Source organism: Dryobates pubescens, chromosome 29 (assembly GCF_014839835.1).
Source record: "Dryobates pubescens isolate bDryPub1 chromosome 29, bDryPub1.pri, whole genome shotgun sequence".
In the NCBI taxonomy this organism is placed as follows: domain Eukaryota; kingdom Metazoa; phylum Chordata; class Aves; order Piciformes; family Picidae; genus Dryobates; species Dryobates pubescens.
The window spans coordinates 28,043-46,749 of record NC_071640.1 but is presented as its reverse complement, the minus strand read 5'-3'; the positions used below and the strand labels follow the sequence as shown (position 1 = coordinate 46,749).

The window sequence follows — 18,707 nt, the reverse complement described above, 5'->3', positions numbered from 1 at the left end:
AACACATTAATTACCAAGTGCTTATTGATTCTGGCTTTGTGCCCCTCCCCAGCTCCTGACTGCACCTCTAATTACCACAGGCTTGGTCATGGGAGAGCTAGTCCTGGCCAGCACGTCACTGAAGCTCAGGGGCTGGTACTTGGCAGTTCCTTGGTGCACGTCTGAACACAGACCTGTCTGTGAGTCTTTGCTCATGAGGTCTTTGTAGCGTGTCCTCTCCCTTCTCCTGACTCTGTCCTTCACCAGCTCTTAATCCTGTCTTTCCTCTGCTCTTCCATGCAGTGGTGTTTCCCCTCTGCTCATTTCCCTCCCAGCCACAAAGCGAGGACCTGTTCCAGTGGCAGGTCTCCCCTTGCTCCCAAGGGGTCCCAGGCGCAGCAACCACCAGCTACCTTCCCACTCTGGCCTTGGGGCCAAACACTGCTGAGCACTGAGCACCCCACAGCTGCACAGGCTCTCAGACAGGCACAATGCCTGCAATCAGCTGGAGTGTCCTTATCATCTTGGTCACTCACATTCCAAATAATTACTTATTTGACTAAAAAAACTGCTGTCACTGCAGCCATCAGTTGTTTCTGTAACTGAAAGGAAGTGACATGTAAATCACAGCCCACAAGCCATGCTTGGACACCATGGGGATGGGTGTGAAATAAAGGCCAGTTAGCTCAGATCTAGGAATTCTCATGGCTCACCAATAAGAACTCAGGCTCAAAAGTAAAGCCATACCCACTGTTTCCCATCTTTAGTCTATTAACTCACAAGCTATAAAACATTCCTGTCTCTGGGTGCACGTATGGACAGAGGAAGAGGAAACTACACCAAACCACCCAGCTTCACCCCTTTGCGCCTCCTTGCCCTTGCAGGATTAGCCTGCGTGAGCCAAAGCTTTCCTGTGCATCCCAAGGTGCCCATGCCAGGGCTCTACTTTGCAAAGCCCAGATGGAGCATCGGAGCCTTGTTGCTCTGACACGTCCCACTTCCGGCCTTAGGAGGTCCCACTCTGCCAGTGCCAAGAGCATAAAGGCAGAGGAGAGGAGGGACATCCTACCTGGCTGATCTCTTTGTTACAGATCAACAAGATGCATCTGACCTTGCTGCCCAGTTTGCCAGAACTGGGATCCTCATTAGCTCCTAGGCTGGACTTGGAGGGGAAAGGTGCCATTCAGGAGGAGCAGATGACCTTGGGGTCAAGCCAGGTCTCTCCTGAGACTGCCAGCTGGTGCCACCATGGGAAATTCCTACATTTCCATGTCTGGCTACAGCCACCACCAAAAGCCCCATGTCCAAAAGACGAAGGTTCGGGGCTCTGTTCTAATTACACCACCCAAGGCAGGCACTTCAGGAGCACCTCTCAACAACCATGTGGCATTGCATTCTCATCAGGAACCAGACTTGGGAGGCTCTAGTTCTTCTCAAACAATTTCCCCAAAGGCCATCACATGGCAGAGACCACCCAGGAAGTTTTTCAGTGCTCCACGCCCGACCCACAGAGCATCCCTGCCACTGTTCCTCTAGGCCCACCCAGATGCCATCATGCCAGCAGCCTTCTGCAAAAGGTCTTCCTCTCCCCTGGAGCCAGGTGCCTTACTGATGAATTTCTGGCTAGACATGAAGAGTCCTCAGGAATGTTAATAGTTTGCTGGAGGATAAGCAAAAGATGTGGAGAGAGTTACACGGAGTTTCATGTGACAGCCACAAAAGTGGCTCAAACCCTTCCATTTCTTTACATGAGGGCAGAGGGAGGAGGCTGCATCTGCAGCATTTGCAAGTGACAGAGAGCAGAAAATGCAGGCTGCTCCACTGGGAGACTGTCGGGGCTTGTGTATCCTCTGCCGCCCCTGGCATTGCCATTTCTGGAAGGGAATTTTTTTCCAGGGCCAAAAAGAGGGCCTGGAGGAAGAGGTGGGAGAGGAGATGCAGAGCTGAGCACCCTAATGGCATAGGACCTTGCCCCCCCCCAGGGGCCACCATCTCCCCTCCACTGCTGGCATCCAGACAGAACATGCAGTCGTGCTCCTGTCTTACCTTCACATACTCGCTGCCAGGCTCGAGGATATTGTGGTGGCTAAAAGGAAGGGAAACATAAAAATAAGTAAAGGGCAGTAAGTCACGACAGTCGGGTCAAAGGCAGCGGTGAGCCACAGCGGAACGGAGTGAGAATCTCTGCCCCTTGCCTTGCTATGAAGTCAGGAGCATACCCTTATGTTTTTGGAGAGGTTCTCAGGGTTCTTGCTCACTCTCAGCACATGGCTTAACCTCCTTAGTGTGATCAGGGAAGAATGAGGCATTTTTAGAGGATTTCTCCCCAAATCGGCTTGGAACCTTTGTGAGCTGAGCCAGAGAGACTCAGCAGCCAGGCTGGGGTCCTCGTGAGTCACAGTGCCTGAGTGCGCATGCCAAGGTGGGGTCCCTGTGCCCTGTTCTCTGTCAGAGCTCTGCTCCCAGTAGGCAGCTGTTGGGACATGCCACCCAGACAAGTATGTCTGACTGTTTCTCTATGGCCTCATGCAACCCTGCAGATATAAAAGACCCATTGAAGCCAGGGGCTGTGATGCCCTGGCTGAGAGGGCAAGATTTGCCCTCCTAGAATACAGGCAATAAATAGAAAATCCTATTCTCCTTAGCAATTGTGATCACTCACTCCTAGCCCTACCAGCAACCCTGAGACACAGCCTGGAAACTTCTTTTCTATCATTTCATGGGGCATGCAGATGGCCCCTGCTCTTTCCTGGGCACACAGCATTGCTGTTACTGCATCGTGTGCTCTTGTAGGTCAAGGTATGTGTCCGTACAGATGAGTCCAAGGCGAACAACAGAGAGTTCAGAGGGCGAGAGACTGTAACAGCCTGAGCTGGGACATGCTACCCTGAGATCTCACCTTTCAGAATAAAATACAAAAATCCAGACTTCTTTAACCAGAACTCAGTACCTGTCGCCTCCCCAGAGGAGAGGAGATCCTACTGCTTGCTGAGGTCACCTACCCGAGCATAGAACAGAAGCAGGACTCTGGGATGGCAGGCTGTCCGCTGAAGAGCAGGCAGCTGCAACTAAGAAATAACCAAACCCAAGGGTGTCACAGAGAGGATGTCCCTTCCCTGCCAGACACTGCTTCACTCCACCTAGTGCCTGCAGCCATGACTGGACCTCTGCTTTTTACTGGGAGCTGCTGGGATCCTGCACACAAGCCCCTCCTGTGAGCAACACCAGTGACATCCTTGAGGGAACAAATCCCTCGTCTGTGGGCTCCCTCCAGACTGGGGATGGTGCCTGGTAGCTTAGAAATCAGTTGCCCCGAGGGAAGTGGGGATGGCAGAAGAGAACCTCTGCTGGACATTGCCTCATTGGACATTCCCTGTGGCATTACAGAAGGTCTGGGCCAGGGTCAGCATGAGCCCCACGGTGTGTCCAGCCCTGCAGTGGATTACCCCCACTCCTCTTTTCCAAGCCCACGATGCTGAAACCGCATTCAGCTTGCAAGGGGAAAAGGGACTGGAAATCAAACCCACACTTTTTTGGGGTGAAAAAAAATAGAGGAGCATTTAAGAGGGGTGATGGACACAGAATTCCCCTGGGCATCTGCGGTCTGTCTGCTGGCCTGTTTGTCTTTCACACGGCCGCTGTGAGCTGCCTGATGCTGCAAGAGCCGTGAGAAAAAGCAGCAGGAGGATAGGGGGCCTCTGGGCAGGAAATCAGGAGCATGGGAGCAGCTGGGAGACTCTGTGAGGGCCCAGGCAGGGGAGGCCCCTGTGCTGGGGAAGGACAGCAGCTGGGGCCAAGGTGAGGAATGGGCACTGTAGACCCCCTGGTTCTTTGCGTTCCTGGAGGAAATGAGCACCTGAGAGCAATTCTGACTGCCTTTTGAGCTCAGAGAGGCAAGACAGCGACTCGCACATGCACCAAGCTCTGGGCTGCCTTGCTGAAAATGGTCCAGGGTAATCGTGTCGGTCCAGCCCTGCTTTGGAGCCCAGTCTCTGCCCAGTCTTTGGGCAGCGGTTCAGGTGGCTCCCCAGAAGAGCGAAATCTGGGCACCTCATAACTCATTTCCCCCCTCTGCAGAGCTGCCTCCTCCAAGGTTTTGTCTGGCAGTGGTGCCAGAGTGGTCTGCCAGCAGCTGTGGACAGCATCTTGCCTGTGCCTCATGGGAAGCAGCATTTCCCGTGCCTCACACACAGCCGTGCACAGAGGGAAGTCGACTCATGTCCGTTCCATGACCTGCCTGCAGGTCATCTCCCGTTAGTCACTGTGTCCATTGCCAGAGTCACAGCCACCCCCACACTCCATACAGCTTCACAGGCTAGGTGATTCTCCCAGTCCTATGGCAATGCAGTTTCCTTACTCAAGGGCCTCCTCCTTACTCAAAGGCCACCTCAGGGTGGATGTGTCCTGACCAGGGATGGTCAGGGGGAGCAAGTGAAAACGTGCCTTAGAGCCATGCTTGTTTTCCTCACCTTGCTTTCAGTCCCTCTGCATGGTACGCCTCATGTTGTACCCTGCTGGGACCTGGTGGGAACAGACTGTTCCCATCCCCAGGGATGTTCCTGCACAGGAGGAAGGGCTGGGACACAGCATTATCCCGATCCCACTTCCGCCCACAGCAGGGCCTGGCCATGGGGGTGGCTCCAGCAGACAGCTGCTCCCTGCACCAGGGGCTATGTCAGGGGTTCCGGGCTGAGTATGGACAGGCAGAAATGTCTGCTCTGGTCACTCTTGTGTCTCAGTTTACTTAGCAAACAGTATGACTATGCCCATCATCAGGGCAGCCCCAGGTGATAGAAAAGAGCATTTCACCCTTGGTTTTTGGGGACCAAAGAAGCCACGTCCAAGAAACCTATGTGACCCACACACATTTCCTTGCTGCTTGGCTCCTAGCAGTGCTAGCATGGTTCCCAAGTTATTTCTAGTGGATGCAGGTTCAGAGCAAGCACTGCACACCCTCCTCAAGGACCCTCTGCCACTGCTGGGTCTCTGTGCGCACTGGAAGACTTGGTAGTACTGGTGGTCCCTCATGTCCCCAAGCCTCCAGCCCCCTGAGCTGGCTACAGCCCCTGAGCTACTCTGCCCTTGATGCCAGGTCCAGCTGCAGTTTCAGCAGATGCCGTGCTCTCTCTTTCCATGAGCAAACTCTGCCATGGGCCTCAGCAGCTGAGCAGCAGCTCTGGCAGCATCTGCATCGAAGCTTTGTGTCCATCCCAAGCAAAGCCCTTTCCCAGCCTCACCCTTGCCACCCTCGCTGTCATGCCGGGGTGTGAGGACTAGCTAGTGGGCTTGGGACCCCTTACCTGCCCTGTCCCAGCATGGGAAACCTCCTGCCCACCGCTGTCATCGGCCCTGCGTGATCTGACGAGCTCCGGGACTTCTGCTCCAGGACGAGAAGAAACTCTCCCAGGCACTCTCCCGTCTTGCACTGAGCGCTGGGGCTTCAGAGCCGCAAGGCGGTCGCGAACCCTCCTCCTTCCCGTCCCAGCCCTCCTCCGGCCCTCCCTTCGCAGCCGTCAGGAATGTGTGGCCGGCACAGCCCGTCTCCCACCGCCGGCAGGAATTCCTCCTCATTCTGCTCGTGGGGCCACCCATACCTTCCCAACTATCAGTGCCGCGGTGAGGGGCTTCCAGTCCCGGGACTGGTGCGGGGGGAACGTGCATGCTGCTGGGCTGGGGATGTGCGTGGCCTCTCATAGCCAGACACCCCGGTGATGGGCAGGGTGTTAAAAACCCCTCTTGATGATTTGGAGGCCAAAACCATCCCAAAAATCCAACCCTCATCTGAAAGCGACGAGCCTCCTGTTTCCCCTGAAGGGTGGGATTTGAGCCTGGAAAGGTGGGATTGTGTTTGGAGTGGGAGGTTTGCTGTCAGGTGTTGGAAATGGGGACTGGACAGCTGGTTTGGGGGAGTCACCCTGTGCTTTGAAAGAGCCAGTGCTGTTCGGGGAGGGGAACGAGGCTGGAGGAGGGTGGAAAAGTGGAGAGTGAGAGGTAGAGAGGACCAGGACAGTGTGGGTCTCCTGCACAGCACGTCCTGGTGCTGGAACCAGCTGCCTGCAGAACAAAGGAATGCCCGATCTGAGCGGTGCTGCAAGATGTTTGCACCCCACCCAGAAATGGGAGGGAGCAGATAATCCACGGGAAACCATATTCACATTGAGCTCCTGGCCTAGACACGGTAAGGCATGCTTTGGCCATGCCATTCCACTGGCCTGGTGCTTCCTGCTGGCACTGCAGATGAGGAGGAAGCACCACAGGGACCCTGCTGTGTCCCAGCTCCCTACCCTTGCCCTCGGGGGAGGCAGAAAGGGAGTCATAGCAGAAGGCAGAGCAAATCCAACAACGGCATACCTGGCCAGGGAGCTCTTGCTGGGATGCTCTTGTCCCTTTTCTGGCAGATGCCTTTCAATGGTCACCACTCCCACTGCTTTGTCAGCGATGGAGGTTTGGCTGGGGTTTGGGGCCAGGCTGGAGCTCAGTCCTTGCGTCCCAGGGCCAGAAACATTCCCTGCAGGCTTCTGGTCAATCCTGGTGGCCACTTCCGCTGGGGTGTCCATTAGCTGAGCCTCTTCATCCTGTTCTTCTTGTCCAGTGGTTGTGGGGGAATCTATACCTGGGTCAGGGGTGCCAGGCATCTCAGGAGACTCAGGACTGGGGAGCAGGGCTTTCTGAGGGGTTTTGTTGCTGGGAGTCCCTTTCCCCTGGAGGCTTTGACTACTCTTGGCTTTTCCCAGACTCTTTCCTGCTTTGCCTAGGTTCAGCCTGGGCATGGTGCCCATGTGGCTGTACATGGCCGATGAGCGGGCGTAAGGGCCGGGGCTCTTGGGCATGGTGTTGAGATCATCCTGGGTGCTGTCAAAGGGCTCCTCCAGGAAGGCACGGGAAGGAGGGAAACCCGGCACCAGACTCTTGGAAGAGCTGGGGGCCACAGACACACGACGGAGGGTAAAGGAGCGGGGAATGCTGCTCAGACTCCCAAAGCCTTTGAACTTGAAAAATCCTGGCAAGGAAATAGGAGAGATGAGTGTGGGATTACTGCCAGCATGATGTGATGGTGCAGGGTCCTGAGGCCCCTGGTCCTGAGTTCCGGTGGGCACAGGGCACGGTGCTGCAGTGCAGCCTGGCGTCAGCCTCATTACACTCTGCACCTCTGGTCCCTGCCCAGACAGTCTATGCGATGCTGCTTAGAGCACCTCTGCTGGGAACCTGGCAGGCCTGTCCTGGTCCCTCAGGGAAGAAATGTCCCACATGCCCTGGCAAATCTAGCAGCTGCATTTCCCCCACTGCAGTTGTACAGGTGGAGGAAGAAACATCCCACCCTGATGAGCAGTCAACGTCAGAAATTACTTCAAATCATTTCCCCCTGCCCTCTGCCTCTCTTCTTCCCCCAGGGGACTCTGAGTTGGGCTTGGATGCTAATGCCTACCCCTGCGGCTTCAGAGCAGTCTGGTGGCCATATCTCCTGCCCTCCTCAGGATGAAAACATGGGGCACACAACATCTCCCAGAGGATGAGGGTCCTGGCCATATGTGATGTGCTCATCTGTACGTGCCTGTCACCAGCATGGTGGAACAGGAACCAACCATGGGTGTGGGGGACAGTGGCACTCCTGTGGCAGCCTCGTTTGTGGGCAGGAGATAACCTCCCCACTTCCTCAGCTGAGCACTCGGCCTCCTTGCAGCTTGCAGCTGCCACCTGCAAGTGCTGAGCGCAAAGCATTTGCCAGAGGAGAGTTCACAACCCTGTCAGGCAGCTTTGCATTTCACACCTCAGCCCTGGTTTGGCTCTGCGTGCCACTATGGGACAACCCCAGGCTGGTGCTGGCACGAGGATGCTGGCACACAGGGTGATGCCACTGTTTCACTGAGGGAGCCCTGAGGCTGTGGGTTTCTTCTGGAGGTTTTGCAGTGTTCATGCTGTCCTGGGGATCTGCAAAGCCTCTTCCCCTCTGGGCACAATGAGTTTGCTGAGGCAGGAAGCCACACACTGCATCCGTGCTGTGTGAGAAACCAGCTGTCTAGGGCCTGCACAGCTGTTGGACCTCCACCCCCTGCCACTATCCATGGGCTCTATAGGGCATCCCTGCAGCCAGATGGGGCAAAGGACCATGCAAGGGGTTGCAGCAGACCAAAAGCCCTTCTGCAGGGCAGAAACATCATAGCCTAGACATAAAGGCAAGGCTGCTTTGGGTAATACGTCCCCTTGTGATGGGCCATGGGTTTTGCCTGCGGACCAGTCTCGAGGGAGCAGAGGAATGGGCCCCTCTCTAGCATCAGCATCGTGGCAGGAATGCAGAGAGCAGCAGCAAAGGCCAGTTCTTGTGCAGCCCACTGGTGGGAAGTAGGGTGAAGGCCTCTGCAGTTGCCTCTTGGGACTCTGGGGGAATCTCAAGGTCTGTGAGAAAGAACAGAACTCACTCCCCATGGGTACTGAGCACTTCCTCCAGAGCAGCCAGTGAGAACCTGCTCCCAGGCTTCCATACTGGCTCCTCCATGTCAACTCCATCCCTCTGCTGCAGGACTACTCTGGGATAGCATGCCTGGTCACCTTCAGCTCCCAGCACCAGCTTAGATACCCATGAACCCTGAAGGACGTAATTCAGAGAATGAAGACCCCCAAAGCTTGTTGTGCATGCCCCTGGGTGCATCCCAGCACCCAGTGCACCACTGGACTGCAGCAGACTGGTCCCAGTTCCAGCAATCAGATCCTAAGCAAACAGCACACACGTTCTCTCCCAGCCCTAGGGTGGAAACCCCTAAAGCCCCTCATCCCAACAAGCTCCCCATTGAGAGCAGAGACTATCCCATCTACAGATGCTCCTAGGCGGGGGTGACCTGGTGGGTATGTGAGCATACACTCACACTCACCATCACAAATCTCTCCTCCCAGCCGGGCTGTCCAGGTGAGCCACCCCATTTCCTGCCCACCCCATCCCTCAGCTACTTACTGAACTTCTTGAAGCCTCCTCGCTTCTGGCCTTCAGCCATGGCTGCACCAGTTGGAGGCCACAGGGACTGAGAGGGATGTTTGTAATTGTGAAGCCCTTCCGTGCCTGCTCCTCCCTTCCTGCCCTGCTCCCCGCCCCAGTCACTCATCGCTTGCTCGGCATTTCCTACCCAGCGCTGTCATCTGCTTCCAGCCTCAGTCCTGCCCCTGTCCACCCTCTTGCTGTCCTTTACTGTCTTTGCAGTCCCCACAGTCTGCTTGCACCCATCTGTCTGCTCAGGGACCACCTGTAGGACCCCAGTTTGCAGATGCCCAGCAGATGTGGACACCCAAAAAAACCCCTGTGTACCAGCCCTATGGAGGAGGGTGCCAGTCCTGCAGACAGAGGTCTACCTTGACCATTTGGGGCTCAGCCCGTGCCCTCATCAGGCCCCATGGACTGACAAATAGATGACATCATTGCCAGTGGGATCTTGCTTCTACTACCTGTTCTCTCATGCTGGAGAGCCTTGGGGTGCCCCACAGGAGTGTCTCCATGCAGGATAAGGTGGCCTGGGCCTGGCAGAGATCTGATGTCCAAGTTGTCCCACATTCCTGGAAAGCACCTGACAGTTCCTGTGGACAGGATGCCAGCAGCCATGTCTGCTACTCCTTTGGCCTTGGCTCTCTGTGCTTCCTGCCTTGGAGACCAGTTTCAAACAACCCCCCAAAAAGCTCTTTGTTCTGCACCTGAACACAGGCATTGCCAGAGGAGTGGTGTCCCCAGTCAGGCATGTTTCTGTCAGCAGGGCCAGATCTTGGGGTCCCCCTGGCTCCAGGCCCTGGTGTCCTCCTGCCCTGACCATGGGGGTCTTCTCACCACAACCCTTCGGTGCAAATGCAGTGCAGAGCTAGGGAGAAGAAATGTTGTTAAATCCTCGATAGGTTTAAATATGCAGGGAACATGCTGCTTGGTGCCCTGGGCCACGTGGAGGAATGTGGGTGACAGTGGGGGTCATGGAGCTCTTTCCTTGAGCATGCTGGAGCTCAGACCTGGATGTGGGTGTGCTGTGGGGTGGCTCACGGAAGGGTGAGGGTGCAGCTGTAGCAGTGGAGGGATGTTGGCAGCAATGGCAAGATCCACCCTAATTCCCAAGAGAGTGACAGGCAGGGACATAATGGCTGCTACCACTGGACTACAAGTTTTGGGGATTCAGTGCACCCTCAGTAAGTCTGCGGATGACACCAAGTTGGGCAGGGAAGCTCTACAGAGGGATCTGGACAGGCTGAATCAACTGTCTGAGGCCACCCGTATGAGGTTCAACACGACCAAGGTCCTGCACTTGGGTGAGAACAGCCCCGTGAACAGTCCAGAACTGGGGCAGACTGTCTGGGAAGCTGTCCAGCAGGAAAGGATGAGGGTGCTGATCGACAGATTGACTGAATGAGCCAACAGCATGCCCAGGTGCCCAACGAAGTCAGCAGCAGCCTGGCTTGGATCAGGAATAGTGTGGCCAGCAGTAGTAGAGACATGACTGTCCCCCTGCATGTAGCACTGGCAAGGCCGTACCTCAAATGGTGGGTTCAGTTTTGGGTCCCTCATGTCAATGAGGACATTGAAGTGCTGGAAAGTGTCCAAAGAAGAGGAACAAAGTGAGTGAAGGGCCTGGAGCACAAGTGTTGTGAGGAGTGGCTGAGGGAACTGGGGGTTTTCAGTCTGGACTCTACAGTTCCCTGAAGCTGTAAACCCGGGTGGAGGCCGCTCTTTTCTCCCAAGGGAACAAGTGACAGAAGACGACACGGCCTCAAATTGCACCAGGGGAGGTCTGGGTTGGACATTAGGAAACAGATTTCCCCAAAAGGGTTGTCAAGCCCCGGGACCAGGCTGCCCAGGGCACTGCTAGAATCCACATCCCTGGAAGCATTGAAAAGACCGCCGGTGTGGCGCTGAGGGTGGCGAACCTGCGTTAGGGGTTGGACCCGACGCCCTTAGGCGTCTCCGCGGCCCGAACTCCGGGCGCCCTTGTGGGGCGGTGGCGGCTCCGTGACGTCACGCAATAGGTGGAAGGGGCGGGGGACGCGCCGGAAGGGGCGGGGGACGCGCCGGAAGGGGCGCGCGGCGTGGCGGAGGAGGAGCGGGGCTCGAGCTGCCGGCGGCATGGCCAAGCAGTACGACATGGTGGAGTGCCCGTTCTGTGACGAGGTCTCCAAGTATGAGAAGCTCGCTAAGATCGGGCAGGGCACCTTCGGGTGAGTGTCCTGCTGGCTCCGGCCCTTCCCGGCCTTGGGCCTTGCTGCCAGGGCCCCGTCTGCCCCAGGCCCGAGTGGCCCTTGCTGGCGTGTCCTTTCCCCTATCGGTCCTCTGATCCCAGGGAACCAGCCTAGCTCCTTGAGCCCTCTTTTTCCACCTCGAGGCCTAATGTAGTCCTAGGCTCCGCTAGAGCAGGCTTTATCCTGGAGACAGTTGGGGCGTGGACCTGCGGTTTTGACCAAAATTCTCGTGGGGCTGTATGAGAGCTCTGGGTTGGTTCAGCCAGTCCTGAGGGTCTTGGACTCGCAGGGGCTGTGGCTGGGTCGTGGGGCTGGTTCGGCACACAGAGCTGACTGCGAGTCATTTGGTCTCGTCCACGGTTGGAAGCACCTGGCTTCTTTTCTCCTTGTGCTGCTCACAGCTTGCTTTCTATTATTACAGGGAAGTTTTCAAAGCCAAGCATCGTCAGACAGGCAAGAAAGTAGCACTGAAGAAAGTGTTGATGGAAAATGAGAAGGAGGGGGTAAGTGTGGGAGTGTGGCTGGGCTGTGTTTGGGAAGGCCTAGATTGGGCGGTTCACCATTTTGGAATGGCAGACATGCATTTTCCTCCAGTTGTTTAACAGTATTTACTGCTATAATGTACCAGATCAGGAACTTGTGGAGATGTGGATAGCATCTCAGTCCTGTGGCCTTTTTCCTTTCCTACTGATACTGTGATAATGTTGGGTCTTGTGAGTGCCCTGCCAAGGTGTGTACGGCCTCCTATTCCATCGTGGCTGAAAAGTTGTGTGTCAGCAGTTTGGTGCAGTAACTGTGTGGTGACTTGGCTGTGAGGTGATGCTGCCCATGCTTGGGAGGTAATACTATGCACACGTTCCTCCTGTGCAAAATCCTGTCATTCCAGTTGCAGGGGTCCACACTGGCTGTCATTTGCAGAAGAAATGGCTAGCATTCAGGGATGTGCAGAGTTGGGGTGAACCGGGGAGAGAGTTACTAACTTAAACAGCATGGGCAGCAGCTGAGAACTTGTGTCTGTGACTTGAGCTGTACCGTGTCCTGTTACAAATGTGGAAGGTAAGAGAGGAAGGAGGGGCATCCGTGTGCCCGTCTCGGCACCACGTAAACCTCTGCACCTCTGGGTTGTGGCAGAATCTCCCTCACCAATGGTGGTCTGATGGTAAATAAGCGTCGACGATCTGAATGTTAGTGAAGTGTTAAAGCCTGATTGTGCTCTGATGACTTTTAGTTGTTGCCTGAGCAGGTGCTCTGGCCAGGCTGCTGTGGTCACATCCCTCCTGTTGTCTAGACAGGTATCTTCTGCACCCCTAATCTCTGTACTTTCTTTCTCCGTTCCAGTTCCCCATCACAGCCTTGCGAGAGATTAAAATCCTTCAGCTGCTCAAGCATGAAAATGTGGTGAACCTCATAGAAATCTGCAGGACCAAAGGTAATTTATGGGGCTCTCCTGGCTGTTGACTTTTTTTCCCAGATGTCCTTTGCTGCTGAGCAGGTTGGTTCTTTGTGCTGGGAGTGAGGTCCTCAGCTGAGCATGGCCATCACCCATCTTGGAAACCAGTTTCTAAATGAGCTAGCGTGTTGCTGTAGCTTGGCTGGAAAAGGTGTTCTCAGTCCCGCTGTGATATGCCTGCGCTGGGACAGTAAATAGCGCTTGTGTTGGAAAACTCCTGTGTGAGATGATTTAAATAAAATAGCACCAGAGAGACTCTGAAGCAGAGTGTTATCCCTTTTGGTTGGCTTACAATGGTTGGTGGCAGCTCTGAGATGATGACACAATCCCGTCTGGAAACTTGCTCAGCCTCTCGGTGGGTAAAGGTCACTGCTTACACTGTGAGGTCTGGGACTCCACAGGAGCTGGTTCTGACCTTGGGCAGTGTGGCTCTGCTGCATAACCAGCATGCTCAGTGCACCTGGCCTGGCCCTGTTTGCAGTAAAAGTGCTTTAAAACACTTGCTGCTTTTTGTATCTAATTCTCTTACGTGCACTTGTAAAAGTACTTTAAAAGTGTCAGCTGGTGTTAAAACCTGCCATTCTTTAGTCAGCGATTCAGATAAGGAATAGTCACAGGTATGCCTTGATGATGTTTTAAAAATAGTCCAGTCACTGAACAGGCAGAAATCTTTGGCCCAGGACCACGAACTTGGCAGTTACTCCAGTATTCCACTGTGTATTCCAGCTCATTGTCTGAACAGGTGTGACTAGAAACTTTCAAAAGGTAATTAATTCATTGTGTGATTAAATGAGTTGTGATGATCATGTATCTGGCGTACCTAAGGTAAATATTTTTGTACACATCTATTTTTTGTGTTTTATTGGAATTCAATTTTTCATCCAAATATGATGAAAATCAGCCTTTCCTATTAATAATGTTTTGAATGTGTGCTCTAGGAACAAAATTGTAATCAATTGCTTCATTTGAGGTTTCCCATTACCGATTTTAAATTGCCATTGGAATTGGATGCAGATCAGTCTGTTTTCTTAGATGTTCTTTGAGGTTGCAGAAAACCTCACAGTTCCTCCTTGCCTCTCCTGTAGCCTCTCCGTACAACCGCTGCAAGGGCAGTATCTACCTTGTGTTTGACTTCTGTGAGCACGACCTGGCAGGCCTTCTCAGCAATGCTCATGTCAAGTTCACGCTTTCGGAGATCAAGAAGGTTATGCAGATGCTATTGAATGGACTTTACTACATCCACAGGAACAAGGTAAGAGGACAGATCCTTTCTGTGCTTGAAGTTGCCCTGCTCTTTGTGGTTTTCCAAGACACGGATGGATGGAGGGAAGTTCTTCCTTGTCTGCCACTCTTGACTGCCCTGCTGGCATCGGTTGCCCAAGGAGGGTACCTTAACGGCTTAACTTTATGATGTCTGTCTGTCCTTGTACAGATCTTGCATCGAGACATGAAAGCTGCAAATGTCCTGATAACACGTGATGGAGTCCTGAAGCTTGCAGACTTTGGGCTGGCTCGAGCTTTCAGCCTGGCTAAGAACAGCCAGCCAAACCGCTATACCAACCGGGTTGTGACTCTGTGGTATCGCCCGCCAGAGCTGCTCCTGGGTAGGTGATGGTCTCTGCCACCTGCTCTGCTCTTGTTACTCTGGGTGATTAACGTGGCCTCTCTGTTTAGGGGAGCGAGACTACGGCCCCCCCATTGACCTCTGGGGTGCAGGCTGCATCATGGCAGAGATGTGGACCCGCAGCCCCATCATGCAGGGGAACACAGAGCAGCACCAGCTCACTCTCATCAGCCAGCTCTGTGGATCCATCACAACAGAGGTGAGGGTGAGAGGGTGGGCAAGCTGCAGAGGGTGGGAAGAGAGAGTGGGAAGTGATAGCGTGGACAGCATCCGAGGCCGGGACAGGGCACTCCTTGGCCACTTTACTGCCCTGTGCACTAGCTGCTGTGTGTCTCTGGCACTGGAGTGTGCCAACTGCTGGCAGAGAGGCTGGGGAAGCTCCTGCAAATGCAATTTTCCTCCTGGGAGCCAAGTGCTCAGTGGCACACTGCACTTCCTTGCTGCTCTGTGTAAACTATGGCTGTTACATTATCTGTGAAGGAGAAAAGCGTGAACTTGGCCTGCTAGACCTCTTTTGGGAAGGGCGAGTTGTGCTCTTGTTTTTGAGCAGAGAGTGGGTGCTGACACTTCTGTGTGTGGAAGAGCAAAACATTGTGTGTAGGAATCTCTTCTAGCTTGTGTTAAAGGGTTTGGCTTTCAGATAAACCCCCTCTGAATTTCTGCTTAAAGCAGAGCTTTTCAATTTGTTTGGAGGGGTTTGTCTTGGGTGGTTTGCACTAATCATCTTGAAAAACCTCTTTAATTCTGGTTTGTGATTTTTCAATTGGTAAGGAAGTGACAGAAAGTAACTGCCCGAGGTCCTATAAATCAAAGACGCTTGATGTTTCTGTTGCATGCCTTACATATGTCAACTGAAGGCACCTTTTTTTTTTTTTTTTAAATGTAAATGCATGCTATGGTCTTATCCAGAACAGACTTGCTATAAGTGCTGGGCATTGCACCTTTCTAAGGATAAAAGGTGCCATATACATCCAGATTGGTATTTATCAATATGCTTTGTCACTTTACCTTTGTGGATGTTGTAGCTGGCCTGATTTGTGCTCTTTTGTGGGAAAGCCAAAAATCTTGGAGCACCTTGCATGCTGCTCCCATACCAGGAGGACTCTGTCCTGCTTCTCCAGGCTTTAGTGCATCCTGTAGTGCTTCCTTCCTGCTGTAGGAACAAGGTCTGCTGGCTCAGAAGTTATAAAATAGTGTCCTTTTGGTAGACCTGCCTTGGTTTGCCTGAGGGTGTTCACATAAAAAATGGTTTGTACTCTGTGTAACTATTTCTTCCCCCCAACTCCCCTTTCCTACCTCTTCCCAGGTTTGGCCAAACGTGGATAAATATGAGCTGTACCAGAAGTTGGATCTCCCCAAGGGCCAGAAGCGCAAGGTGAAGGATCGCCTGAAAGCTTACGTCAAAGACCCTTATGCACTGGACCTCATTGACAAACTGCTGGTGCTGGATCCCGCCCAGCGAATCGACAGTGATGATGCGTTGAACCATGACTTCTTCTGGTCAGATCCCATGCCCTCGGACCTCAAAAACATGCTATCTACTCATAACCAGTCCATGTTTGAGTACCTGGCCCCACCACGCAGAAGAGGTGGACACATGCCCCAGCAGCCGCCTAACCAAGGCAGGAACCCAGCCGCCACCAATCAGACTGAATTTGACAGGGTGTTTTGAGTGTGGGCTTCACCAGTGAGGCCTTTCCATCTGGGAAGGGACTCTGTTCAATGTGAGGTGCCTGTTGGCTTTAATGGAGCTCTGCTGTCTCCTCAAGACACCGTCTCAGCTGCTGTAGAGCTGTGTGACCTGGGAGGTGATGCCTGTATTAAATTTCTTTACCGTAGATTTCCTGTACCAGAATCTCATAAAGATAAATAATTTAATGGAATGGTACAGCAGCGGGGCCAGCTCAAGTTAGGTACCACTGGAGAGGAACCATAAACAAAGAAATCATTGGACAGTTACACCCTTGCCATCTAAGTTGCCCTCCCCTCACATGGTTGTTCAGCCCAATAGTTATGTTTGGGTCTGAGGTCTTGCCGTCCCTCTTTGGATCCTGTATGTCCAGGCGGTCCCTTCCTTTTGTTATCTGGAGAACGCAGCTTCTGAGGTGGCCGCCTTATTCTTCTCAGGATGCAGCTTCTGCTAACAGATGTGATTACCTTATTTTGCACAGGCCTCAGGGCCTCCCTTCTTACAACTAAGTGTAAGTTCAGCCTGAATTCACCACTAAAGCCTAAGTCTTTATCGAGGCATTCTGGTAATCACAGAATGTTAGGAGTTGGAAGGGACCTTGAAAGATCCAGTGCACCCCCGCTGCCAGAGCAGGATCCCCTAGAGCAGGTCATGCAGGAACACATCCAGAGGGGTTTTGAGTATCTGTGGAGAAAGAGACCCCCCACACCCGCCCTGGGCAGCCTGTTCCAGTGTTTTGTCATCCTTTCGGGGAAAATTTTTTTTCCTCATGTTTACATGGAACTTCCTATGCCTCAACTTCCACCATTGCCCCATGTCCTGTCATTGGGCATCGCCGAGAAGAGCCTGGTTCCATCCTCTGGGCACTCACCCTTTACGTATTTATAAACATTAATGAGGTCACCTCTCGGTCTCCTCCAAGCTGCAGAGCCCCAGCTCCCTCAGTTTCTCCTCATAAGGGAGATGTTCCACTCCCTTAATGATTTTTGTGGCTCTGCGCCATACAACGAATTCCAGTTGAACAGCTACAACAAACTGCAAGCCTGGGGTGGTTTCCCTGCAGCTTTGACATGGAGTCTGTGTATCCCCCACAACAGTCTGTATTGGTGACAATAATCCTGCAGAACAATCATTAAGGGCTTGATGATGAACGAGGTGGTGCTGTCAGTGCTGGGGCTCTTGCAAATTCTGCTGTTACTGCTGGGATTGGGAGTAGCTCCCCTGGACCAATGCCGTGACATCTTGTCTTTCTCAGTTATTCTTAATTCCTGCATGGAGTACGCTTTGAATGCTGATGCATTGATGTAGGACGAGGCAGGTGCTTCTGACTAAGGAGGAGGTGTTCTGGGGAAGGCAGAGTTATTCTAGACAGCATGACTAACTCACTGAAATTTGGGCTGTAGCCTAGAAGGGAACTTACTGGGCAAACCAGAGGGGAGGCTGGCACAGCTGTTTGCTTCATATAGTCAGGATTCACAGGGGGAATTGATCTCTGTGACAGCATGGAGCATCCACGCATTTTTCATTGCAAACTGGAACTGGGACCCTTGTCAGACGCACCCAGCCTGCTGGGTGCCTTTTCTGTAGTGCTTGCTGGCTATTGCGGGAGCTTGGACGGGGAACAGAGTTGTGAGTGGGGTGAGACATTGCCCTGCTGTCTGCGAGGGTTTCTTGATGGTGTGGCAGTGCTGGGAGCACTACTGGGAACAGCGTGACTCTTTAAACCCTCGCATGCCTGCTCCTCTGTCTTGGAGCTCTTTGCATGAGTCCGGAGCAAGACAGAGATGCCTGTTCTGGATGCAGTGATTAGCCTGATGCATTGTGGTGCTGTTCACATACCTTCTGCCACACCTTGTCCAGGCTGACTCATACCGAGCGAGTGCTTCTTTGCAGCCCACTGCAGCAGAGCTACTTGCCAAACGCTGTCGAATCTGTCAGCTGCAGCTGGCCATCCTCTCAGCAAGCTCCCTACAGATTCAGAGATTGCTTTGGGCTGGAAAGGACTGTCAAAGGTTGTCTTGTCCAACCCCCACTGCAGTCAGCAGACTTTCAGAATGTATAAATAAATCCTAAGTAGAGCCAAATAGGGGTTTGAAAGATAAATACAAATTGTGTATATATAAATCAAAAATAGAGGATTTGCATTTGTGCATGTTTGTTTGTTTGTTTTTAATTTACATGGAAAGAAGCTCTGAACAGAGCCCAGCTGAGCTGCTCCCCACGCACAGGGGTCTCTGTCAGCTCCCCACAGTGTCTGGGTTGTTCTGCGGTGTTGCTAGGGACTCGGTGCCCCAAGTGGCACGGACTCTCACGCTCACTGCTGCTGCCTTGTGGGCATAACGAGATACAGCTTGCTGCCACCTGCTGCTAAGGGGTCTGAGTGGCCTCTAAAGGCCACTAAAGGGGAGATTGGAAGCAGGTGAAGGGCTTTTTTTTTGGTCGTCTAAAGGAGTTTTGTAGGCATCCAAAGTGGCCTGGGGGCCTCTGGAGGGTCCCAAAGGGAGTGGTGGTGTGGTGTCAGTGAGGGTTAGGGGTCTCTATGGGGTTCCAGGTTTTGGGGTCCCTCAGGATTTGGGGAGGTCTCAATCTGTTTCTTGATGTCCCTGCAGCCCCAGTACCCCACCAGCTACATCTCCCCCAGCATCTAAAGGCGAGCTGGGGGCACTTTAAGGGCTTTAGAGGTTGGCAAAGGGGGTCTGGGGACATGTAAACAGGTCGGGGGGCACCAAGATGGCTCCGCCCTCACCAAGACACTGACTGGGCAGTTT

At 53.4% G+C, this 18,707-nt stretch overlaps 2 protein-coding genes across 2 annotated transcripts; one reads left to right on the top strand and one right to left on the bottom strand.

Annotated features, from left to right (window-relative positions):
* Positions 1 to 5,419: 5,419 nt before the first annotated feature.
* LOC128898633 (SH2 domain-containing protein 3C-like) lies at positions 5,420 to 8,966 on the bottom strand. Its single transcript, XM_054174157.1, has 3 exons — positions 8,927 to 8,966; positions 6,264 to 6,979; positions 5,420 to 5,551 (listed from the first exon to the last, which is right to left on the bottom strand). The coding sequence occupies exons 1-3, from the start codon at positions 8,964 to 8,966 to the stop codon at positions 5,420 to 5,422; spliced, it is 888 nt and encodes a 295-aa protein (XP_054030132.1).
* Positions 8,967 to 11,014: 2,048 nt separating this feature from the next.
* On the top strand, positions 11,015 to 16,333 carry LOC104296378 (cyclin-dependent kinase 9). The gene is made up of 7 exons (XM_009896170.2): positions 11,015 to 11,154; positions 11,597 to 11,678; positions 12,514 to 12,604; positions 13,711 to 13,877; positions 14,058 to 14,229; positions 14,300 to 14,448; positions 15,556 to 16,333. The coding sequence occupies exons 1-7, from the start codon at positions 11,063 to 11,065 to the stop codon at positions 15,919 to 15,921; spliced, it is 1,119 nt and encodes a 372-aa protein (XP_009894472.1). The 5' UTR covers positions 11,015 to 11,062; the 3' UTR covers positions 15,922 to 16,333.
* Positions 16,334 to 18,707: the final 2,374 nt, after the last annotated feature.